Source organism: Ambystoma mexicanum, chromosome 11 (genome assembly GCF_040938575.1).
Source record: "Ambystoma mexicanum isolate Mex_15411 chromosome 11, UKY_AmexF1_1, whole genome shotgun sequence".
Taxonomy (NCBI): Eukaryota; Metazoa; Chordata; class Amphibia; order Caudata; family Ambystomatidae; genus Ambystoma; species Ambystoma mexicanum.
In genome coordinates, this window is record NC_090934.1 from 415,057,322 (window position 1) to 415,084,231 (window position 26,910).

General features: G+C 46.5%; 1 protein-coding gene across 1 annotated transcript in view; it reads left to right on the forward strand.

Moving 5' to 3' along the window:
* Positions 1-26,910, forward strand: part of AMBRA1 (autophagy and beclin 1 regulator 1) — a 1,783,669-nt gene that overhangs the window by 1,542,546 nt on the left and 214,213 nt on the right. Inside the window, exon 16 of the mRNA XM_069623220.1 lies at positions 24,111-24,212. Within this exon, the coding sequence (XP_069479321.1) occupies positions 24,111-24,212 (102 nt within the window). The remainder of the gene's footprint in view (positions 1-24,110; positions 24,213-26,910) is intronic.

The following is a 26,910-nucleotide window of genomic DNA, read 5'->3' on the forward strand; positions in this document are numbered from 1 at the left end:
TTCCCCAACCAGACTCCCGGGGGAACGCCCTGTGGATGAACTGGTCAGGGATGTTTGCGTATGCTTTTCCACCAACTCCTCATCAGGAAGTTGGTAAACAAGATGAACAGAGAGTCAATGACACTCGTCCTAGTTGCTCCCATGTGGGCGAGACAACCGTGGTTTCCACACTTACGCAGACCCTCGGTGTGCGATCCCATCAAACTCCCGGGCTGGTACAACCTTTTGTCCCAGCACCAAGGTCAGAAGGTGCATCCTCAACCCAACTCCATGAACCTAGCAGCATGGCTCCTGAGGTCATAGAGTTTGGACATCTCAATTTACCACAGAGGTGTATGGACATCCTAAAAGAGTCTAGGAAACCGAACACGAGGCATTGCTACTTCGACAAATGGAAGAGATACGTTATCTGGTGCCAGAATAAACAAATCAACCCAGTTGATTGCACTCCTTCCACAATCGTGACATAAATGCTCCACCTGCTGGACGCAGGGTTAGCTTTCAACTCACTAAAGGTACACCTGGCAGCACTGTCAGCGTACACCACCTCACATAGCAAGGTATCGTGGTGGAAGGTACCCGTGGTTAAAGACTTCATGGAGGGAGTAAAGAGACTTCATCCTCCTATATCTAACCCACGACCAGGATGGGACCTGAACGTGGTGCTATCTAAACTCATGGGCCCCCCATTCGAGCCCATGCATAAGACAAGTCTCAAACACCTGACCTATAAGACTGCCTTCTTAGTAGCCATTACATCCATAAGAAGGGTCAGTGAAATTCAGGCTCTCAGTGCAGGATCCTTTCTTTACTATTCATAAGGATAAGATGGTTTTACGGACACACCCTAGGTTCTCACCTAAGTTTATTTCCAAATTCCATGTAAACCAGTCCATCGAGCTTCCGGCTTTCTTCCAAAACCCACAAAGCTCATCTGAGGTTAAACTACACAGCCTAGATGTGCGTAGGGCGGTCCTTTACTACATAAACAAGACCAGACCGCTTAGGAAAACAGATCAACTGTTTGTCTCCGTAGCCACAGGCAAAGAGGGAGATCGCGTCTCTAAGGGTGCCATCTCCAAGTGGATTTTCAACTGTATCCAGTTGTGTTACTCTCTTTCTGACAAGACTTTGCCTTTTACGCCCAGAGCCCACACGACAAGAGGCATTGGGGCCACTCTGGCTTTCATTGCAAATGTTCCCCTTGACACCATTTGTAAAGCAGCTACTTGGAGCTCTATTCACACTTTTACTCAGCACTACTGCATTGGCACCCATTCCAAGACAGATACTCAAGTGGGACAAGCGGTTCTAAGACATTTATTTGCTCATGACCCTTCTCAAATCCCACCTCCTTCTAACACTGCTCGCTAATCTATGCACAGCGTGTGATCTAAGCAGATTCCACAAGCCTCAGAAGGGATACATTACTCACCGTAATCGTATTTCTGATGCTTGTATCTGCTTAGATTCACATGCGACCCACCCTTCCTCCCCTCTGAGAGAAGGCGCATGAATGCTTGTAGTCTTATCTTATCTATCTTCTATCTGCTTGGATCATCTGTACTCACGCTACTCATCATGCTACCTCATGTCAGAAAAAATACAATCTGAGGGTCCTAGACGCGTGAGGGATCATATGTACAGTGGACGTCACACTAGGGATAGTATTACTGGCGCGCCCTGTGTCGACGCCCAATTTTCGAGTTTCGAAAAACAAACTGTAATACTCCGCAGCTTCCACTAGATGTCGGCCTATGCACAGCATGTGAATCTAGGCAGATACAAGCATCCGAAATAGGATTACGGTGAGTAATGTAGCCCATATATTTATATATATATATATATATATATATATTTGCAAAACTGGTACCAAAGTACAGGGGCGGACAGCACTCCAGGAGTAGCAATATGGATAAGTATGCACATTGCCAGAAGAAATAGCCAGTATCTCCACAGCACGAACGTATCCTTCATTAAATTGAATTGCTTGTTCACATAAGAGTCTCGACAAAAAGAAGGGACTAATAAACATATTCCAGTCTCTGATTACACGGCTAGAGGGTCACCAGACCGGCATTAACATTCGTTGAATAGCTGTGTATGCAGGCACGGACAACTTGTAAGGTTGCAGATTAGCAGAGAATGGCCAACAACGCTATTGTAGAAAGGTAGTAAGTCTCTCGTAAACAAATACATGAGAGAGAGAAACTACACATGGAGAGATGCGGCATCCATTCAAACACAAACCGCTAAATTTGCAGATCTCGTGTAGGCGGTTGATGCAGCATCGTCCTGTTATACTATAGATCTGTGGTTACTTAGCAACATCATTATATGTTGCTATTGTACAATATTGGGTATAAATAAAAGGAAACATTCCTTTAAAACCATGCTGTAATTGTAATAACAGAAGTCGTAAGACATGGCCTACTGATAAACAGTAGGCTGAGACCATTCATGTAAATGTCCAGCACCATTGTCTGGGCATATGCTAATACAAATGTCTCTGAAAAACAGAAACCATAAGACAGGATTGATTAACATTACCACATTCCCCTTAAGCATAGAGTCTGAATGGATGCCACCTCTTGTGTACTACAACAACAAATGTATATGAAAGGCACGTTCTCTGCCCATATGTTAAAACCTCATGGATATTTTATGGGAAGGAGCCCGTCAAACATATATGCATATGTCTCTCTCTATATTTTTCCCTAGTGGGCTACATGACCATATATATTACAAGCCTTATGAAAAAACATTATGACAACATGTGATTGTTAGGGAGAATTCTCATTTTATGGCAGATTTCCCTTACCTATAGAGTCCCACAGCAGCTTTGCTGGATTTGAAGGGTTTGTTTTTTTCTCCTGCTAAGAGTGAGACTCTTTTTCCCACTATTAGGCATTTTTGCTATGTGTGTTCTAGGCTATTTTTGTGTTGAATGTCTATGGGGTTTCTCTCACCTCCATAGGAACCATCTTTATTCACATGTGTTACACAGCACCCTCCGTGCAGTGACACGGGGGTATCGTAGCGACCCCCAAGCATAGACTCCATACACTGGGACTGACTACTGTCTCCCAGGGCATGTAAAGTCCTGCTTGACTTTACTAGTCAATTTTTGTGAACTAAACCAGTACAACCCATCTTACTTTGGAGGTACTGGGAAGGGTTAATAGTTTTTCGAGAGGGTACCATACAGTCCCTCTCTCAAAAGTTTCTGGCTGGTGGCAGTGGTTACTACTGTAAATATTCGACTGCAAATATTTTCCTATGGGATTTTCCCATTGTTCGAGGCTACCACATTTTCTGACGGCCTCTACCATACCGCCGGTGTATTTTAATACTAACTTTACTCCGGTAGGTTTTATTTGCCAGAACTTTAATATAACTTCTTTCTCGTGTCTTTCTCTAAACTCCTAACCCAGTTCGGGGATCCTTTGTTCATCCTTTTGGCGGGCTTCTGCCAAGAAGCCCTCCTTTCGGCGCCACTGTCTGGAGTGGGTCCATTGTGTGGGAGGGGGAGTAGGACCCCTGGACAGGGTTACCTCAGCAACCCATGTCGCACTCTATCATGATAGGCTGGCGGGTCTCCTACCAAGATGACCACTCCACTGTGTGAGTGACAGCTAGGCTGTATGAATGGGGATCTTTTTTCATAAAAGCAGGGTCCTGAGGACTGGAAGAGCAAGACGTTGCCACTGGAACTAAGAAGCCGAAGAGGAGAGAAGCCAAAGACATCTGCAACAACTGAACCCCCGGTGAAGCCCTGCTGCAGGGTCTCACCACTTTTCTCCACACGACGAGAGAAGATCTTCATCTGCAAGAGCCTTCTTCCCTTGAGCTGCTGGGGCCAACCAGTTTGCCAATCACCTTCCCGGACTTGCCTTGGTCGAATCGCCAGTACTCTCTACTCGGAGACTGGATAGCCAGGCACCAGTCCACCCAGACCGCGATTTAAAGGAGCGTACCTTTTATTCGTCGGGCAGCACTGCGGCTGGTTTCATCCCTGGGTAGTGCAGTAACTCGAACTTTCCTCCACGACGAGAGCCTCTCTTCCTCTGCTGGATCCCCCGAATTGCAGTAACTACCAAGAACAACCGCCACCGCAGGAGCCACTTCTTCATTTATAAGGTACATTGTTCTGCCAGGCCGCCCTTTCTGCGTGGTAGTGCTAAAGGCGTTTTAAATCCTTTACCTACCTGTTGGGTTGGCCGCCCCTCTCTCTTAACATTGTCTTTCAACTTCTGCATCCACCTTTTTAAAATCGTTAACCAAAGACTTGACTGCAGATACAAGAACATTTTGCTCCTGGGCCCTTGCCCTGTACCACTGACTCTGGCTCAGGCCTACTGACTCTGGCTAAATTTATTAGAACTGCATTCTCTAGATTGCTTCTCAACTAGAAATGTGTTGGTGCACCTACTTCTTATAACCACCCTTTCCTTCCCACTTTTAAACCTTGTGAATTGCCATTTTGCTCAGTTTTCATTTAAGTATTTTCTATACTGATGCACTGCCTTGCTTAATCTGGTTCACAAACTTATGGAAAGTGTTGCTAGGGTGTGTAAGAAGATATTTTTGTATAACGTGTGCTTTCCCTCCCTTGTGAGAAATTGCTAGAATGCCATTTGTGTTTGGTTTACACTGTGCCGTTTTGCTCAGTTTTCACTCTTGCTCAAACTTGTCTGCAATTTAACTAGGGAGTTGTGTATACTTTCTTTGACTGAATTTAACTTGCTTACGAACTGCGATAAATGTGTTTTACTAGTAGTGTATAAAATAAATATATATTCTTTTTTAATAGAAAGCTTTGGTCAATGTTTCCTTGTTCCAAAGTGCTGAAGGACTATTGTGTAAACCCTGAATACTGCTCATCTCCCTCTTGAGATAAGTCTAACTGCTCCGCCACAGCTACCAACTAAATCTTTGTGGTAGAGACTGATACCAAAGGGGATTTATTGCTCTCACCTGTAGTCCTAATCATCTGTAGTGCTCCCTAAGGGAACTGCACAGTATTCTGCCTAACAGTGATGATGTATAATAAAAAAGAAAATACACAAGTGCAATAAGACTAAAGAGCCCTTCAATCTTATGGATGTCTATTTAAGGCACAATGTCACATTTACATTGCAATAGACACTGCCATTCCAGGTACAATGGACAATTTAGACTATTCCAATACAAGTACCAACAATGTGTGCCTTTTCAGAATATACAAGAACTATTCTGATAGCATTTTTCTATCTACACATGTGACAAGTTACAATTAAGGTAACAATTACAATGCTGAATAATAGCAAGTTATATATATCGTTTTGAGTAACCACAAGGTATAATTGTACTCTTTTTAATCTAGTTTTTTTTTTTTGTAAAACTCCAATTTTATACAAAATTATATTAAACTTTTGTTACAATTTTCCGTTTTGTCAGTAGTTCAGTATACCCGTTGTTGCTTCAGTTTTTTGCATTGTGCTGTGTGTCAATTTTTTGATTCAGTTTCACTGGTTGTTCTTTCAACATGTCCAGATAGTCTAGTACCGCGCAGACTAATTTTACATTTTGACCTTCTAAAAGGCGTTTCCACCACCCTTCAATGTCATTGCTCAATGGGGCAAATTTTTCCAAATGAATTTTACGCTGATTAAAGGTTTCAGTGCACTGTATTATTAAGTGTTTGCTTGTTTCAATGACAAGGTTACAGAACCTGCTGGTGGTGTTTTATCTTTCCTTCGCCATAATGTTTCTTTGGGACTTGATGCGTTTAGTTTCAATCTCAGGAATTGCGTACAGTGATGTTTTGAAGGGCACCGTGTCAAGAATCTTGGTGGCACATTACATTTATATTCACTGGACTGTGTAGTTCCTAATGATTTCAGTTTATCTCGTTTTTCCTTGTTGACAATCCAGCTCCACTGCTCAAACTTTTATTTTGCAATTTGTGATGTTCGCTGTAGTTCTGATTCTTTTATGGACGCTGCTGCTAAAATGTCATTTAGTTTTATGTACCATTCTTTTAGTAGGGCCATTTGATTTTCGCTTTTCAACTTGAAAATCTTGTATGCTGGAATTGGGGGCATTAAGAGTGAGTTCAATGATAATTCGTGCCTCAGAGCAATCAATGGAACATGTCCAGGTAAATTCAACACTGTACGCCAAAAAGGCCCTCCAGTAAGTGCCAGGTTGATTCAGGGATATTCCACCCGGCCTCGGCACCAAACTTTATTGTCGGCACTACTTTTTGAACATAGATAAGTAGGACAGGTTCCAACGAGAATTTTCCGTATTCTTTCTCTTGTTTTGCTTCTTGCAGTGCCAACTTCTTCATCCGGATTTTTAGATCATCAATCCACTGTCCTTCACAAATGGAGTTGTTGTATTGAATGCCTAGATATTTTATTGAAGCTACCTTTTCTATCATTTCGCCATTGATTTTCCATCGAAAAGCCTGATTTTTCTTGTTTCCTTTAGGGCCGATTGCCATTATCTTCGTTTTAGCCGTGTTTATTTCAAGTTCATTGTTGGTCAAGTATTCAAACAGTTTACTTAGCTGCCGTTTCAGCCCAACTTGAGTTTAATATAGTTCTATTTAGTATCTCACTACGTCAGCACATTGTCATATTTGATCATAAAGTATGTTAAGACATGGCAATCTGATATGACTAAATGAATCCGTATGCTGTACGTTTGGGCTGGTTCCATTCTAGGATGTCTGCCAACAATGACCAATCAACTAACTATACTATAATGAACTGGCCATGAGCGGCAACATCAACAATGGACTGGCTTTTTTCATATACATACAGTGTGCATTGTACTCTCACAAACCCAACGAAGCCCGTTCAGGGTGAAACGCTTTTTCTGTTGCTACCTATATCTGTCCACCAAGCTTCTCTGATAAAGGACACTCTGTTTTGCAGTTTAGACGGTGTCCAAGACTCATATTTTTCTTGTTTAATTGCTTGCGTTCCGCTGCATTCTTTGACTGCCGGTCAGTCTTTTCTTTCACACATATATATTACTCTTGTGTCCCGTCCCCTTTCCTCCATACTGTATTGGCGTCCGTTCCAAGGGACGGGAGACGGAACCTTTTTCACCAGAAAAAAACCTTCTTCCCCTTTAAATTTAGAGGCGCGCGGAGGTGTGGCCAGGGAGAATGTGCTGCCCTGACTCCGCCCTCCGGCGCCACACCTCAGTCCCCTTTTCCGCATAATCGGGAACAGGCAGAATTCACCAGCGCTCCTGGGTTTGGCTTCGGCCATTTAGTTCCACACGTGGATACTTCTTCTTTGTCTTTTTTGTCTTCTCTTTCAGTCAGGTACTCGGTCCTCAGGCGCCACGCTCCTCCCCGGCGCATGTCGACTTCTACAGGGTTCAGGGGGTGTACATCCTGCAACAGGCTCTTCCCAACTTCAGACCGCCACACCCTCTGCCTACATTGCCTTGGCCCAGACCACGGTTGGCAATCATGTTCGGCGTGTGACTCGCTGTCCTCGAAGGCGCTGAAAAACAGACTAGGCAGGTGGAGGGAGCTCTTCCAGAGGTCGCCTCAAGAGGATCTCAAGAACTTCGTGAAGCATCGAACAAGGCTCAAGGTAGGGCCGATGCTCCATCGCACCCCGCAAGGGAGACTCCTTCCAGGGTATTTTCCACACGGGAGGGACCAGTCAGGTCCTTCTACCTGCACGTGCACCGAGGCTGCTTCAGCTACAGGCCTTTGGGTCGAGGAATCCTCGGATCCTCCCGGGCGCAGTGTTGAGGGACCAGAAGGTTCTTTTACTGGGTCTACACCCAGGGTGCTCAGCTCTGCGCTTTTACCGGCACCATGGCCAAGGGGCTATGCCTTAATACCGGCAATATGTTCGAGGTGCTACGCCCTAATACCGGCAATACGTCCGAGGAGGCGCCTAAATGCAGCTCTACCGACCCCCGGGTCGAGGGTGTCACACCTACCAGGCCAAGGCCCGAGGAGCAGGGTAGGCCTCGTGAACCACAAGCAAGAGTCTTGGACGAGGCCGGGCCCAGCGGGCTGAGCACTACGTTGCAAGCACGTGGCAGGCAGCTCGACAAATTGGCCGCCGCGCCAGAAAGAGGCACCCATCCGACGCCATTCCAGGAATTCGGCTAAGAACGAGTGTCAAGATGGGACTGGCCTCAACCAGGTACGTGGCCTACAGTCTTCCCCTCAGTTGCACAGGGCAGCTTTCCTTGGCATCCATATGGACAGGGTACGCAGCTGCTCCAGCAGCTCCCTCCTACCCCGTTGGCACACCCTTCCACCTCTTTGGCCAGTGAGGAGGTGGTCTTTGAGAAGTTCCTTTGCCTCATGAACTCACCTCAGATGGGGTTATCATCAAAGACGCCATCATTGAAGTCCTCCCCGCAATGCTAGAGGCACCACAGATGCCTCCGACAACTCCCCTGACCCCGGCGCAGCCACCTCCTCCGATACCCCAGCGGACTCCTCAGGGGGCTCCACTGCAACCTCTGCCGCCTCCTCAGCCTCCGGCCGCGGGCTCTGTACCCCAGCCTCTGGCGCAAACTGCTCCTCCTCCTCCTCCTCCACAGGATCCTCCAGATCCGCAGGATACGGATGAGGAGGAGGATCCGGTCACACCATCCTCAGCCAGGGCCTTCCACAAATGTCTTGCTGGTCTGGCGGAGTACCTGGGCCTCCCCCAACCCGAGGTCGAGCAGCCGGCAGAGGGGGTTCTGGCTGAAGTCCTCACGCAACACCCCTCTGCCATATCAGGGATTCCTATGCAGACCGTTGTAGTCTCACTGGCCAAGAAGGGCTGATTCAAACCCCACTTAGCCGGTTAATCGACGCCTGGACGGCAAGTACAGGCAGGTGGGGGGAGGGTGCACTTTTGCTTTCAGCCCATCTTCAGCCACACTCTTCAGTGATCGCTGAGGCATCACTATACTCAAAGCCCCAGTCGTCGTCTGCCTTTTCCTCTGCGGTGCTGCTAGGCAAGGAGAAGATCTTGGAGGCATATGGCAAGAAACTCTATTCCAACGCCTCTTTACATCTATGTCAAGCCAACGCCAATGGCATGCTGGTTGCTGCCAACAAGAGATTATGGCAGGAAATTGCAGCGGACTTCCTCCCGGAACTCCCCACCCAGAGCCAATCACACGTTAAGGCGGGGCTGGCTGATGCCAGGCTGGTGGCGCATGACCTCATGGAATCCACAGTGGCTCATTTTGATACCTCATGAGAAGAACAGCCTCGCTCCGGGCAACAAAGTTCCACCCGGATGTCCAGGAGCGCATTCTAGATCTACTGTTTGAGGGGGGCGGGCTCTTCCACTCCTACGGACGAGGAGCTGGACAAAAAGCAAAACAGCTCACAAACGGCAAGGACTTTATCCATCCTTACAAAGACCACACCCAAATCGCACACCCAATCTCAGAAGCGCTTGTAAAGAGGTCATACATATGGAGGGTTCCGCGGCTTCCAGGAACGCAGATCCAGGCAGCCGGACCGCTCGCCGTCTGAGCCGGTGCAAGCAACAAAAGGGGGGGTAAGAGCTTTTTCCAGTCCACTCCCCCTTTCCCCTCCTCAGCATCAGCCTCAGAGGGAAAGAAAGCATGACATGCCCCTTCAAGTCCACGCATCTCAAGTGGAGGGCAGGCTTGCTCTCCATGAACAGTTCTCGCTCCAGAATTTCGCGGACCCCTGGATCCTATCTTTAGTATCCATGGGGTACCGCCTTCCTACCCAAGCCTCTCCTCCACTCCCACAGGTTCGGACAGCAACTCTTTTGGCGGAGATATGCTCACTTGTAAAGAGCCAGGCGGTGGAGGAAGTCCCAGCCTCCCAGCGAGGCTTTGACTTTTACTCCAGGATTTTCGCCATTCAGAAGAAGACCCAGGTGGGCCTGAGAGTTGTGCTGGAACTTTCCACCCTCAACCTCTCCTTACCCCTGCAAAAATTCAAGATGGTTTCGCCAGCCTTTATAGCGGAGACATTGGACAAGGGAGACTGGATGTGCTCCCTGGATCTGAAGGACACGTACCTACACGTCATCGATTTGGCAGCCCCATCGTTCTTTCCTACCGTTCAGGATCAGGGGCTACCATTTTCAATACAAGGTCCTTCCTTTTGGACTCAACTTGGCCCCCAGGGTCTTTACCAGACTCGTGAATGCCATGGTGGCCCTCCTCAGAGTGCAGGGTCTCCACATCTACCCATACCTCGACGACTGCCTCGTTAGGGCTACTTCGGAGGCGGTTCACCACTCTTCCCATGCCCTTATGAACACACTGCACGATCTGGGCTTCTCGCTCAAGCTCAAGAAGTCACAACTGCAGCCCACGCAGACTTTCTGGGCCTCATCTGGGACACGTGCCCTTGAGAAGGCCTTCCCGTCGGAGGACAAAACCTCTGCCATCAAGAGGGCCACCGCCCACTTCCTCAGCAGAGAGGTGACCTCGGCATAGTGGTACCAACATCTCCTGGGTCTACTTGCAGCGGTCCTATTAGCCGTGCCGCACGCAAGACTAAGGATGAGGAGGATTCAGCTGCACTTCGTGGCCTCATAGAACCAGGAACGGGGCTCTCAGTCCGAGATGATCATCAACGTCCCTCCCTCTCTCCACCCGGACCTAACATGGTGGTCCAGGGACTTCAACCTACGGACGGGCAAGCCCTTTCGGCCGCCCTCCCCGCAGGCCACCATCACCAAAGACTCCTCGCTCGAGGGCTGGGGGAGGCACCCTGGACGGCCTCTTCCAAAGATAATTGGAAGCTAGCGAATAAAAAGTATAGAGACAATATGGTAGCTAAAGCAAATTTTTACAATAAGGAAATCGAAGCCGCATCTAATGCTACAAGCAAGATATTTTAAATTTTAAAAAGTGTGGGAAGCCCAAAATTCTTACACCACCTTTTTCTTACCTACCAAAGAAGACTGTGATATAGTTCAAAATGCCTTTGCAGCCAAAACATTGAAAGCTAGACAAAATATAATTAATGCCAGAGAATTATCAGGTAAAGCAACACCAAGGAAGGACAGTGATGAGCAGGGTGGAATGGATATTTTTAATTTCACCCCTATCTCGGAAGCAGAAATGCTTGAAGTTTTAAATGACATGAAACCCACCTTATGTGCAGAAAATGTGTTGCCACCAAAAATCATACTGCAGAACAAATAATTGTTTATCCCAGTTTTGGTGAAAATAGTCAATGCCTTGTTTAAAGAGGGATTAGTGCAGAAAGAAATAAAAAAGGTAACTATTACGCCCCTGGCTAAAAAGGCTGGCTTGGATCTTGAAGGATCCAGGCAATCTTCGTCCGATTACGAACTCTAATTTTATCCTCAAAATATTAGATAAAATTGCAACCACAACACTACAGAAACATATAGAAAAACAGACATCCCTACACAAACAACAATCGGGTTTCAGGGCTGTTCACAGTACAGAAACAGCCATGTTAGACCTTCAAAGCCATATGTTAGAACTAGTTGATAGAGGGAAAACAGGGATGTTAATGTTACTGGATCTCAGTGCGTCTTTTGACTTGGTAGATCACCAACTATTAGTAAATGCGCTGAAATGCACAGTGGGATGTTCTAGGGCAGCCTTGGATTGGCTAGTATCATTTTTAACAGAGCGCCAAGCCAGAGTACACTGGGGGGATACTTTCTCTGAGGCCATCTCAATCATTTTTGGAGCGCCTCAGGAGCTAGTCTGTTGTTTAATATATACATGAGAAGCCTGTGTGACGTGTTGGATGAGGTTGGTGTGTTTTTCCCTAATTACGCCGACGACACACAGTTTATTGAAATAAAGGGAAAGTATACCAAGGACAGCGATAGTATAGCGAAAGTGTGTAGCAAAATTCAATCATGGATGCAGCAAAATTGGATGTGTCTTATTGACACGAAAACAGAGCTCATGAGATTTGGATCTAAACGGTCACCAGCCAAGCTTGGAGAAGAGTATGAGACATTCTCTATAAACGAGGCAAGAATTCAAGTCTCGAATCAGGTTAAGACACTGGGGATGATGGTCAACGCCTCAGTTAACTCAGTAGCGCAGGTGAATTATCTACATAAAAATATAGCATATTACCTATGCCTTATGAGGGCTATTAGACCATATCTATATGAGGAGAACACAGCAACAATTGTCAGGGCAATTGTAATGTCCAGATTATATTATGGGAATGCCCTTTTAATAGGAGCCACAAAAAAAGATCTGGCGAGGTGCCAATTCATAGAGAATGACGCAGTGAGGATTGTGAAGAAATGAAAGAGCAGAGACCATAAAACAATGGCAAGAAGATCTTTGCATTGGCTTAGAGTGGAGGAGAGGATGAACTTCAAAGCTTTGACGATTATTCACAAGTGCCTGTTTGGTGATGCTCGCCTATATCTCAAGAATCAATTTGTGGCACATATCCCACAGAGACAACTACACTCAACAGGAAAAGGTTTGCTCACTGTGCTAAATTATAAGATAAAGACTGGCTTGGGCAGATAATTTGCAGTGTTAGCAGCGCAGCAGTGGAATAACCTTCTGCTTATGCTGAGATTGGAAGACAACCATTTTCTTTTTAGGAAGAGTTTGAAAACGCACCTCTTTAGGTGAATTGATGTAACATTTTCTAGCCGTAATATTTGGGACATAGAATGTGTTTGCCTACTGGCATAGTATGTGTTGTCCGTCATAAGCACCCTGATGCCCACGGGCTGCCGGCGCTATACAAGCCGACATACATACATACATACATACATACATACATGGCACCTGGACTCAACAGCAGCAGGAATACCACATCAACTGGTTGGAGCTGAACGCCATTTGGCTAGCGCTCAGAGCATTCCTACCGCTTCTCAGGGGCAAGGTTGTCTTCATCCAGACGGACATCTCGACCAGCATGTCCTACGTCAACAAGCAGGGAGGCACCAGGTCTGCTCTGTGCAGACTGGCGATCAGCATGTGGGAGTGGGCTTTTGAAAACGGCATTTACCTCATGGCAGTCCGCCTCCCGGGGGAATCCAACCTGGAAGCGGACAGGCTCAGTAGGCTAGGAGCAGACAATTACGAGTGGCAGCTAAATGACCTTGTTATTCAGGAGATCTTCAACAGGTGGGGTCACCCCCACGTGGATCTCTTTGCCACCTGGCACAACAAGAAGTGTCCCCAGTCGCATCATGGCAAGGTCAGGGCTCCGGCTCTCTGGCCGACGCATTTCACTTCCAGTGGATCGGCATGAAAGCCCACGCCTTTCTGCCACGCCTCTGATTCACAGAGTAATTTGAAAAATCAAGGCGTCTCGTCAACTCCTCATTCTAATAGCCCCGTGGTGGCCGGCCAGGTCATAGTTTTCAGAGCTGTTCAGTCTCTCGGAAGTGCCCCCGATTCACCTTGACGGGCCCAGCACATCATCTGGCACTGCAGGGGGGACAGAGTCGTCGACCCTTCGCCAGGAAACTAGCTCTCACAGCGTGGTACCTGAGCAGGTAACACTGCAGTACCTCAGCCTCTCACGTGCCAATCTGGAGATCATACAGGGCGCCAGGAGCAAGGCTACCAGGGCCCAGTACAAAAGCAAATGGACCAGATTCTGCCACTGGGCAGACTCCAAGAGAACCGACCCCCTGGCGTGCACCTTGGATGATGTGCTGTCCATCTCGGTGCACCTCGCCCATTCAGGCATGCAGGTGGACACCTGCCACACATACCTCACAGCCAATGGCGCTTACAGGAACTCGGAGGAAGGCATCTTCTCCTCCAACCCTATCGTCAAACACCTGACAGGGCTTGCAAGGCTCTACCCGCCCATCAAGAGACAGCACCCTGTGTGGGACCTTAATGTAGTCTTGGGCGCTCTGGTGCACAAACCGTTTGAGCAATGGCATCCGTGGACATCAGGCTGGTCATCATCAAGACTGCCTTACTAGTCGGCCTCACCTCGTCTCGTATAGTCAGCGAAATCAAGGCGCTGGTCGCCTCAGAACCATATGCTACCTTTCACAAGGACAAAGTAGTCCTGCGGACACACCCAGCATTTCTGCCCAGGGTTCCATTTGCTTTCCACTTGAACGAGGAAATAGTACTTCCTACATTTTTTTCCCGATCCCAAGGACGAAGCACAGAGAGTGCTGCACTGCCTGGAGGTCAGGCATGCCCTGAAATTCTACTTGGACAGGACCAAGGGCTTCCGCAAATCCGTGCCCTGTTTGTCACTTTCAGAGGCTTAAGACCAAGCTATCGGGCCTCTAAGGCTTACCTATCCCGCTGGATGGTCTCTGCATCAAGGATGTGTATGAGAGCCAGCACAAGCCGCTCCCGGGCCAACAAGCGCATGCCCACACAGTCAGGGCCAAAGCAACGGCCATCGCATTCCAGCGCCATGTCCCTTAGCAAGTCATAAGCAGGGCGGCCACTTGGGCCTCTCCCTCGGCTTTCTGCAAGCATTACTGTTTGGATGCCAGCTCTAGATCTGAGGCGGCTTCCAGACAGGTGGTTCTCAGGAACCTATTTGCTGAAGCATGGTCTCCTCTCCACCCTGGGGCTACAATCCGTTGTAATCGCCCATACAGTATGGAGGAAAGGGACGGGACGTAAGAGTAATTCGAAGTTACTCACCGTAGTGATTAAGGTACTCTTTTTTTTTTTTTTTCTGAGGATTGTGGAATTTGCTTAGATCACATGTAGTGATTAAGGTACTCTTTTATTTCTGAGGATTGTGGAATCTGCTTAGATCACATGCTACGCATAGGCCAACATCTAGTGGAAGCTGCGGAGTATTGGGACGTCGACAGGGCGTGCCAGTAATACTATCCCTAGTGTGACGTCCACTGTACCCATGGTCCTTCACGCGTCAAGGTCCCTCCGATTTTTTATTTACACCATCGTGACGGAGGCTTATTCGCAGAGTTACTTTAGACTACATCTTCAACGGCGGTGGAAAGGACTGTGGAACGAAGTCTCAGACTCGACTGACCCTTTAGACCCTGGAAGGCTGCACCGGGCCTCGGCCCTAACAGTAGGGAGAGTGGGGCTGGACATTGGAGAATGCATTTTCCCCTTTACACACTCTTTTCTCGCCTGGCTGCCATTTCGTTTAAATATGGAGAAGACTCCATTTAAGTTCTACCCCAGTTGTAATAAAAAATTCCCCTGGGTAGACGAGCACCAGGTGCGCAATCTGTGTCTAGCATGGGATCACGACAAGGGGCTTTGTCAAGCCTGCAAACTCTTCAAGCCAAAGACACTCGGGACCAAAACACAAAGCGCTGGGCCCATCACGCCATGCAGGCCGAGGCCGAAAGTCGACACACCACATTAAAAACGGCTATAAGCACCAAGAGCCATTGGTTAGCCCACTTAGTGCAACAAGCTTATCCCTGAAAGCCTGCTTAAAACAAAGGGTTCAAGAAAACAATCCTCCAAGAGTCACTCTCACAAGGAGAAGTCTAGCAGCAAGGACAAGTCTACCACAACTCACAGGGGAAAACACTCTGTACCCCAGCAGGAAGGGACCTTAACAGAAGCCTTGAAAAAACAAGGCCCAGTCTACACTTCAGGGCCAGTCTACACTTCAGGGCCAGTCTACACTTCAGGGCCAGCCTACACTTCAGGGCCAGCCTACACCTCAGGGCCAGTCCATTACTACTGGAGTCATTCCAAGTTCAGCCACATGGACTGCTGAAGACTGACAGTTTTATGACAAGGATGACTTTTATGTCCAACATTTTTGAGAAGAACCCACACGCATACCAAAATTTCCAGACCACACCACCAACAAACAAGGCTTTGACCTCCCAGCCCCCAGCTAAAAGGCCACACCCTAACAACCTTCCTATTTCCACTCGGGTCGACCCAGTCCATAGTGATCTGTATGATCCACATACAGACACTGACGACAATGAAACCTTACAAGAGACAATGAGGAAGAAGAGGTGTACAACCTAGCCTAGTGGCCGATTCACCAGTTGACAGTCAGCCACTCTATAACGATATGATTGTAAAGGCAGCTGAACACCTTGGAATCCAAACCCAAGAAACTCAGCTGGATAAAGTTTTTTTGGTAGATATATTGGGGGACAGGAAAGCTGCCACCCAATTCATTCCTATCCTTCTGTCCGTCGAGAGAAGGATTCAACCTTCGCTGGAGTCCCCAAACCAAACCCGGGCAGTGATGCTGCGTGTTGAAAAACACTTTCGTCCAGGACCATCGGACCCACTTTACATCAGGGGCCAGCTAAAACTGGACTCGCTTGTGGTAATCACAACTAGAAAGAGGGCCGGTACACCTTTAGCCTCATCGGATGCACCCACCGATAAGTAGAGTAAGAAACTCTACACTATGGGGTGGAAGATGGCCACTTCAATAGCCTTCCAAACAAGGACTGCAAATAACTCAACACTATTGGCAAGTTACAACTGCCACAAGTGGCACAAGGTGACACTATTAGTAGCTTCTGCTCCTGGATCTCTCAAATGGCAACTGGTCCTAGTAGCAGCAGATGGCAAGGCAGTATCCAGCTGCATCTTAAAAAACAACTTAGATGCCGCAGACACTGCGGGCAGGATCATTGCCGAAAGTACCGTCATCAAACGCCACACATGACTGCGCCAGTCTGGCTTCAAACACGAAACACAGGCAACACTCCTTTCCATGCTGGTGGAACCCAACATCTTATTTGGAAAAGCCGTGGAAGATGCATTAAAATCTGCTAAGGAGGAGTATGATACCTTAAAATCTCTAGGGCAGTTAATGAACAAACCTCCAGGCCAAAGAGGCAGAAGCAATTTACGGTTTTGTGGTCAGAACTCACAAAGGGGTTCAGGTTATGGACAAGGTCAAGGCTCTTCCTGGGGTAATAACCAGGGACAAGCTTTGCATGGATTCCAGAGAGGCTAGCGCCGATCTCGTAGCCAGGGGAGGTCCTCCACATCCAGAGGTGGAGCTACACCTCCTTAACAATGACAAACCGTTCCAGGTCCCCTCCCATGCCTCTCCAGTAGGAGGGCGTATTTCACACTTCACCCACGCGTGCGAGGAAATCACCAAAGACAAGTGGGTGCTTTCGACCGTGGCGGGAGGTTAGTGCGTGGAGCTAATCCAATGACCATCCAACCATCCCCTGCAACAAAGGTCGACCACGAAGGAAGAACAACTCATTGTTCTTGAGGAGGTCGCAGTGCTGCTACTCAAGGACACCATAAAGATTGTACCAGGGAAGAGGTAAACAAGGGTATTCATTCAACTTACTTCCTTGTGCCAAAGAAAGATCTAACTATGCGCCCATTGTTAGACTTGTGCCCTGCAAACACTTATGTAAAGCCACAAAAATTCTGCATGACAACACTACAGGAAGTAATCCCTCTGCTAAAACGGAAGGACTACATGTCAACACTGGGTATGAAAGATGCCTATTTTCATATTTGAATGTTCCCAGCGTACAGAAAACTCTTGCGTTTCAAGATAGCAAACCAGCACTACCAATTCAAGGTGCTGCCCTTCGGAATAGTGTCTGCTCCAAGGGTATTCACCAAGGTGTACTGGTGGTGGTGACAGTGCACCTGCGCAGGGAGGCAATCCCAGTGTACGCCTACCTGGACGACTGGCTGATTACAGGGGAATCACCCCATCTTTGCTAACAAAACACGCAAAGAACCATAAACCTTCTCTTCAAATTCTCAATAAACGAGAAAAATAGTCTTGTGCCAAGCACAACAAAACAAATCCTACGAGCTGTCTTAAATTGTGAAGCAGGGTTCGTCTTTCCAGCAATGGAAAGAGTTCAAAACCTGCCACAGCAAATACCTCTGTATCAAGCCGGTCACCAGGTAAGCGAACGCAAAGCAATGCGTTTACCAGGCATGATGGCATTGTGCATTTACCTGGTCCCGCAAATATGTTTGCACATGCGTACCATGCAGGAGTGGTTGGCGAAACAATGGTCTTGGGCAATCAGTCCGTGGGGCGATCTAGTGGTTGCTTCGCCAACGTTAGTAGAAAACCTATGCTGGTGGACAAAGGAAAACCTGTTAAAGGGAAAACCCTTCCACGACTCGGCATTGCAAGCGATCTGTACAACAGACGCATCACTCTCCGGATGGGGAGCACATTACATTCACCACACACCACATGGTCTGTGGATTCGCATCACAGCACAGAACCACATAAACCTGCTGGAACTCCTAGCAGTATTCGATGCTCAGCTAACAAATCAGACAATTTAAATCCTAACCGGCAGCACCACTGCAATGTTCTATATCAACAAGCAGGGGGCACACACTCTCCAAATCTGTCCAGGCTGGCACAGAAAGTATGGAGATGGGCACTCAAACGGGGGGATTGTTCCTATCCTCCCAACATATTCCAGGGGTACTCGACACTCTAGCAGACTCTCTGAGCAGAGATCCCTACCATAAGAACACAAGTGGCAAGTTTCGGAGATCACATCTTTTCGCAGTGGGGTTATCCCACGCTAAACTTGTTTGCTACAAGAGAAAACGAGCAATGCCCAGACTTTGCGTCCAGGCTTCCCCAACCAGACTCCAAGGGGAACGCCCTATGGATGAGCTGGTCAGGGAAATTTGATTACGCTTTCCCACCAACTCCTCTAATGAGCAGAGTGGTGAACAAGATTCACAGGGAACAGATGACGCTCATCCTAGTTGCTCTGTTGCGAGTAAGGCAACCATGGTATCCACATCTGCGCAAACTGGCGATGTGCGATCCCATCTAACTCCCGTTCCAGAGTAACCTGCTAACCCAACACAGGGGGATAACCATTCACCCTCAACCTCGCTCAATGAACATGGCAGCATGGCTCCTGAAGTCAAAGAGTTTGGACATCTGAAACTTCCCCAAAGGTGTATGGATATCCTCAAGGAGGCACGTAAAGCAAACACCAGACACTGTTATTTCGACAAGTGGAAGAGATTTGTAATCTGGTGCCAGTCTAAACAATCCCCATAGAATGTACTGCATCCCACATTGTAAATGATATTCTCCACTTGTTAGACTCTGGGTTATATTCAATTCCATAAAGGTCCATCTAGCGGCTGTCATGATGCCTGCCCCCGGAAGACCAGACCAGGCCCAGCAGCCCCGGAAGCAGGCATCATGCCACTTGGAGCATGCCCAAAAGCCCCAGTTAGGGGGCTGTTTGGGTACAGTCCTGGCGCCTATGGCGCCAGGCTCATTATTGATAACTTACCTAAAGCAGACCATGCTGCATACTCACCTGAGGCAGACCATGCTGCATGAAGACTCAAGCCAAATGAGGCTTAGGAGGGACTATTTTACTGAAGGGACTATTTTGTTACTTGGGTGGGGCTGTGGAAGAATACTTACCTGGATCTTCTTCCAAGGCTATTTAAACCACGCCCGGACAGCCACATGTGCTTCGCGTTATTCTGCTTGCTGCAGCGTAACGCTCACCGTGTTTTCAGCAGCTCCAGTCTTCAGCCACGCCCGCTTCAGTCCTGGGACTCCTGAAACAAGAAGACAAAAGGATAAAGGTTAGAACATGAGTTTTAACTTTAATCCTTACCTGAATCCTGATCCATTTCTCCACAGAACTGAAAGACAGAAGTCTTTGAAGAATTGCTTCGCATTCCTACGGCGCCACGCTGAACTCACCTGCTTGGCGGTACTTCAGCATTCCATCACGCTCTCTCCATCTCGCGGTCGCCCTCCGAAGCCTAAGGAGACAAAGACAGCAAGGTGAGCAAGGGGACTCTCTAAGGCCATACAAGTATACCCCCAAGGACTTATCTGATTTACCACGGGAGGTACTCACCTCATTTCGGGTCGGCGCAGTCAACTCTGCTTCATCGCCGTACCCCGGCCCCTAAGGGGAAAAACACAATAGACTTACCTGAATCTTAGCGAGTGCCATTTGGAAATCTTCGAGTGGATTAATCGGCAACCTGCAAGGAATCGGACAGAGTGAAGAGCAGACATTTGAACTCTTATGAACAATTGGACTTTAGAGTCAGTACTGGAACTCACCAATTCCTCTACGCCAGTGAAGTAACTGGTCATCAACGCGCCCCTGCGGTCGATGCAGGATGGAGAGCTCATCCTTCCAAACCATCAGGTGAGACTAAGGAGGGGACATCAAGAGTGATCAGTGGGAAGACAACGGGAGTGGGGAAGGTGGGTTGACACTCAATTCCACGGGTGGTTAATTCCTCTTCTCCTTTGCAGAAGAATATTCTTGCAAGCCAGACAAACTAGGCTGAGCGGGCCAGTCCAGTCAGTCATCTCGGCGCTACACGTCACGCTGGTGGAAATAACAGCAGCCCAGTTCCGGTCGACGCCCCCGTGGGAACCAGGTGAGCGTAACAGCGGCTTCATCAGCATACACCACCTCTGAAAGTAAGGTATCCGGGTGGAAAGTTCCAGTCGTCAAAGCATTCATGGAGGGAGTAAAGAGACTCAGCCCTCCAATTTCAAACCCACCGCCAGGCTTGGATCTGAATGTAGTACTCGCAAAGCTCATGGAGCTCCCATTTGAGCCTATGCATAAGTCTTAAACACCTGACATACAAAGATGACTTCTTAGTGGCTATTACTTACATAAGAATAGTTTGTGAATTACAAGCATTGTCAGTGCAAGATCCTGTCTTTATCATACACAAGGACAAATTGGTTTTACGGACACACCCTAGGTTTTCACCGGAATTCATTTCCAAATTCCACGTAAACCAATCCATTGAGCTACCGGCCTTCTTCCAGAACCCCACAGGCTCAGGTGAAAAAAAAAAACTCCATACACTAGATGTAAGGAGGGCAGTCTTTACTATGTAAACAAGACCAGACCATTTAAGAACACTGACCAACTGTTTGTCTCCGTAGCACCAGGCAGAGAAGGTGACCGCATTTCCAAGAATGCCATCTCCAGATGGATAGTCCGATGCATACAACTGTGCTATTCATTATCAAGCAAAACACTGCCTTTCACGCCAAGAGCTCAGTCCACTAAAGGCACAGGAGCTACTCTGGCATTTATCCCAAATGTCCCGTTATACATCATTTGCAAAGCAGCTACATGGAGCTCAATACACACTTTCACGCAGTACTACTGCATTGACACTCTTTCCAGATAGACAGGTAGGACAAGCGGTTCTAAAACATCTATTTGCAGCTGGACCTTCTCACAACCCACCACCTTCTCCTAACACTGCTCGCTAATCTATGCATTCCATGTGATCTAAGAAGATTCCACACACCTCAGAAAGGATACATTACTCACTGGATCATATTTCTGATGCTTGTATCTGCTTAGATTCACATGCACCAACCCTTCCTCCTCTAGAGAGAAGGTGCATGGATGTTTATACAAGCTTCTCTGATACATATCTGCTTGGATACACCTGTACTCACGGTACACTTCATGCTACCTCGTCGGGGGGGGGGGGTATTAGCCGGGTGGGTCACCTGAAAGGAGAAGGCCCCCAAGGGAATAGGACCGCTGCGTTAGGGGAGACGCAATTTATATCTGCTTCAAAGGGAGGGATTTCCATGATGCCATCTAATGGCCTGTTGTCAGAGTAGGAATTCCTTTCCCAAAATGACCTATATTGTCGGAGGTAAAAACCCTCATAATCAACAGGGGAATAATATATTTAGGAATCAGAGAATACATATTCCTGCTTTTGAAATTTGATTCCCCTTTGAGTGTGCCCTATAAAGCCCAGAATCAATCATCGATTCCCTTTCAAAACTCCCCTCAAAATGTCTTTCCAAAAACATTTAAACAATATCCAACTTTTGGTTAAAAGAAAATCAAGAACATTGGGGACTTCCAGTCCCATAATTCCTTAGGTACTGAGGTGAGGAAGAGAAGCTTAGAGGTGCAGAACCACAATATGCAGGTTAGTGGTTCTTATGACCCACACCGGAGTGGGACTTTTGTATAAGGCCCCTTCAGGTGCTGGCTAAAAGAAGCAGAAGAAGTAAACAGTAGCAGTGGAAAGAGCAGAAAGAAGACAGCAGGCCCGCCGCCATGATTGAAGCAGAGTGTGGTGTTGCGAGAGTCATAGAAGTTGAGACTTTGTTCTGTAGAGGACACAAAGCAGTGCATCTGTAGGCTGTCCCTTGAGAGAGAGGAGTTCTCTTTTCAGTGTCCTGCTCCGGTGGTTGGCATTCACCGGAGCACACGAGAGAAGAAGTGTTAAGCTCCTGTGTGAACCAGTGTGGACCGTGGGAGTGTTACTGGAGCCGTAAAGCTGCCAAGACCCGGCGAGTGAAGATGAGACCGAATCGGTAGCGAGTCGAACGGACACACAAGCAGATACCTTTTGAGTTGGCCTTCATTAGGTGGCCCTGGGGCACTCTGTTCTAGACTTCTGGCTACTAACGGTCATATTGAATACCGAACTGATAAATCAAAGTATTGGTCGTCTAATAGACACATTGGAGGCAAGCGCGAGAAGAAGGATTGTAACAGTCCTTGCCAAAGTAGAACTGGGGCAATATTGAAACAAGACTGCAACCCTCCCTATCAAAGTAAAAAAGTGGCAATACTTTGTAATCAGCATTACCAAAGTTTTGAGGGGGCAATACCTGGGCAGAATTGTAACTATCCTTTTCAAAACAAAAAGGGGACAATACTTGAGCAAGATTACAACCAGCCTTTTCCAAGTAATAAAAGGGGCAGCATTGCCTAAGCCATAAAAGGGTAATTATGAATTAACCAGGATACCATTTTTCTGACCGTGTACATAGAATATGAGTACTTGAAACGGAGAATGATCTGTATTGCATGAACCAAAGAAAGGACAATTCATTTTATTAAAGAAATTTGAATAGGAAACATTTTTAGCAGCAGACTGGTGTGATTGTAGAATCCCACAGATGGCAGGACAGAAGCCCTCCTTGTAGGAGAGAAACTTAACTTGCATTACAATTGGCAAACATGCCATTGGATCAAACAGCATCAGTGTGTATTGCATCTTTATGAGCAAAGTTGTGAATTTCAATGATGGTGAAAATAAGACTTTCTTTTGAAGCAAGCCACATTGCAGAGTTCTTTTCAGCATTAGTAGGTGGAGTTTTTGTCCTGGCAGGCGAGTATACCACGAAAGGGGCTGTTGGTGGTTAGTCCTGGCAGGTTAATGTACCAGGAAGAAAATATTGAAGTACTGTAAAGAAAGAGGGATGTCCACTAAATTATTTGAAGAAATTTGGTGAAACCATTCTGACAAAACATTGTAGTTTATGAAAGAGAGAGTTGAAAACAGTTGTTTACCAAAGCAGAGAAGTTACTCTGAAATATTGACTGACCGTGTGAAGATAAAGATTCATGTTTTCTTAAGCAAAAGTTGTGGAACTTTAGCAAGTGTTCTGTCAAGTGATGATGATATGGAATAAACCAAGTGTCAAGTGGAACACTGATGGAGTGAAGGAACTTTGCTTTTGTAAGCAAGATTTGGTAATTAAAAGGAACTTTGTAATTTTTGAAACAGAACTAGATTATTGAAGAACTTTTGTATCTGCCTTTGAAACAGAACTCGACTTCATTGATTTGAACTTTGAGTTGAAAGATCTGGCTCTAATCCTGGGGAAGGATATTGCTATACAAAACCTTGTGTGAATGTAACTTATTTTGTTGAGTGAACAGCCATCCAAATACCTGTATGATTTGGTTATGTGTTTAAGTGTGAGGAACAGATGCCTTTTAATGTTAGTGTTTTTGCATTAGTCTTAGTTTCATAGGTAGGGTAATCGTTGTTGGCTCGGGGAGAGCGCAGCGTTTATCAACCCCATACAAGTTAATAAAATGGCTACTTTTGAAAAACCTCCAGTTGTCTGTCTTAAATTTCCTACCCCTCATCCTTTTCGAGGAATGTACTTCTACCTAATACTTAAAAAAATAAGCAGATTCCTGTGTACTCGTGTGTGCATATGCAGGCATGATCCATGCAGAAAATTGTGTTGGCGCTGGAATGCGATCTATACAGAAGTTTGGCATAGTTTTATAGGCCAGAGTTAGGCGTGTTCTCTTTGATGAAATACAGGGTGCAAACCATTATTATGATGTAGTGTCGGACTCCCAGATCTGGTAAAGACCCTAGAGCTAAAGCCAGCATTTATTTACCGAATATCTTGTCTCTTTCAGGGCATTACACTCTGGTGCTGAATATTACTGGGACCAGCTGAATGAAGCAGTCTTCACTGTCCATTCTAGTGGCAGCAGCAGTAGGACGAGTGAGAGGCTGGGGTAAGTATAGTGTATTGTAATCTTGTAAGTTATGCTCCTTGCATTGTTTAGCAGGGACCCAAACAAGGCTTTATCAAACTAAGCCCTGGTGAGCAGCGCACTTGACCACCCTTTTGCACCTCTACTTACAAGGCTAAAGCTTCCCTCTTTACAATGCAAAAATACCAAAGAAGGGGATTTGGTTGCCCTAGTGGACAGGTATCAGGATTGGGCAAATGCAATAATGCAACAAGGAAAAGGAACAACGAGGTTGACAACAAAGGGGTTATATTATTTAAAACCTAAATGGATCAACCGCTGATTTATATAAAACTCGTAAGTCAAATTATTAATGTTCAGTTCCAGAAGAAACACATAGACCAGACAGAGTAATCTTATTTTACTCTTGCATATTGTTGAAAATTAGACATAAGTGATAAATGAAAAAGCATGTGAAACACACATCAGTTTATAAAATTACAATATTTTGCATATCTTATATACAAAGAAAGTGACGTTTTTTTGTCAGTGAAAAGGAGATATGTGATTTCAAACCCAAGTGTAAGAAAGAGGAAAGTAAAGTTTTAGTTATAATATTGAAGTAGAAAACAAGGAGATGGAAAACCACAGCTTAAAGACACCCCAGAAAACAGACCGTGTAGACTGAGCGGTCACAAAGAGGGATAGTATAGACAAGCGAAAGATAAGAATTTAGAAATGATATTTCATCAATGTAATCACAAACGTTGACTTATGTAAATAATCAGAGAAACAATAACCAATCAGTTATTTGGTGTTCGATTAAAGTTAAAACAGGCCAAGTTTCTATAGCAATCAGAAAAAAGACATGATAAATCATGTCCAAAATATGCATCCTAATATTCTAACAATTTTTCTTTAGTGTCAAAAATTGATCCCAAATTACAAGAATTAGATTCTTGTGCATAGGAATAGGTACATTAATTTGTATTTATTGTTAATGCACATTAGTTGTATATCGTTACTGGGTCCTTTGTGGAAAAGACTTTTGGCAAAAGAGGGGGTCTGCCAACGCAACGGGGGACAAGGAAGTTGTTATAGAGAGCATAGGCTGTGTCCAAGTGGTTGGTGTTTGGCCAAATGAAGAAGCCACGTCTGCCCTTATGGAAATCGCGCTTTGGCATTGACATGGATAGAAGTCGTAACCGCCTTCATCAGGGCATAAAGTACAGACCCTGTAGATATAAAAACTGGATCGCACCCAACACCAGAATCGCCATAACTGTCCTTCTCATAAATGTATTGTAGGCAACGATATGGCCAGTTAGCTTAGTAAAAAAGTTGGAGCTGTATTTTGTTGTTGCACAGTCAGACTGAGATAGTGAATCTGGAGGCTTACTGGCGGTCACTGTTGTTGCAAAGGGCAAGCAATAAGTAGAGAAAAGCGGGGAAAATGCAAAAAAGGGAAACAATAGCTCACCTAGACAGTTTGCCTGGCGTCAGTCACTAGCAGAGTTCAGAAGGAGAGGTTGTGAACTTGCAGCAGCGGGAAGCAGACATTTCATAGACGTTTCAAGTCCTCAGTGATTCACTAAATTGAGTTATATTCATGTTAGATGCGCGGTTTGATGCATGCAAATTGCTCGGCCGGCATGTCACTCGATGCACCTTGAAGGGAGAATTCAAAAGAAGACTGAGAGCTAATCAGAAAAAAAGAGGGAGTGAAATGAGCCGTGCATTGCAGGCTGGCTGAGTCACTGGTTGTTGGGAAGTTTTAAGTCAAATAATTAAAATGAAAATATCCCAAATGTTGAATACTTGCTTGTGTGGTGTGTTAGGGAGAATTCTCTGTAAAGGCTAATTTCCCAAACCTAGTGAGTCCCCCAGCAGCTTTTCTGGATTTTTGGGGTTTATTTTTTTCTCCTGCTAAGAGTGAGACTCTTTTACTCCCACTCTTAGACATGATTTGAGGTGTTTCTTTATCTTTCCATGTGTTTTATGAGCTATGGGGTCTTTTACTCCATAGGGTCTCATGTGTTTTTGAGGTGGGTTAAACAGCACCCTCCGTGCCGTAACCCAGGGGTGTCGTAGCGACCCCCCAACGTAGACTCCATACCCTGGGACTGACTACTGTCTGTAACGCTCACCTGGTTCCCTCGGAGGCGCAGGTCTTGACTGGGCGGTGAAACCGTCTTCAACGTTAGGCGTAGGATTCGTTTGGCTCCCGGATTTGGCCCCTTTCTCACCGAAAGTTTGACCTGAAGGGTGAGGTGTCTGCAAGTGGAAAATCAAGGTATTAGTGGCTGGAAGGTTGGGAGAAGTTCCAAGCCCCTCTCTCCCTCTCTCCCCGTGGTACTTGGTCGATTGTTGTGCTCACCTTAAATAGGTGAATGCTGGGCTCTCCATCCTGCGTCTTGTGCAGGGGCGCTGGGTCCAGTTACTTCACTGGATATGAGTTCAGCCTCTTGATTGCAGAGGGTAAGTTGAGAGCGATGCCGCCGTGTGCTGCACGAGCGTGACTTGTAAGTATTAAAGTTCCCTTTAGATTGCTCTCTTCAAATGTCTTATCTCCTTAATGTCTATGTCTTTTCCTTTTCAGATGCTGTCGGTGCCGAAGAAGATGCTCTCCCAGGTTCGTGGCAGAGAGCGTAACAAGAAGATGGTGAATACGAAGGCACGTAAGTAGAAAGGCTGCTCTAGGGCTGTAGAATGCACCTTAATGTCTCTTTTGTCTTTACAG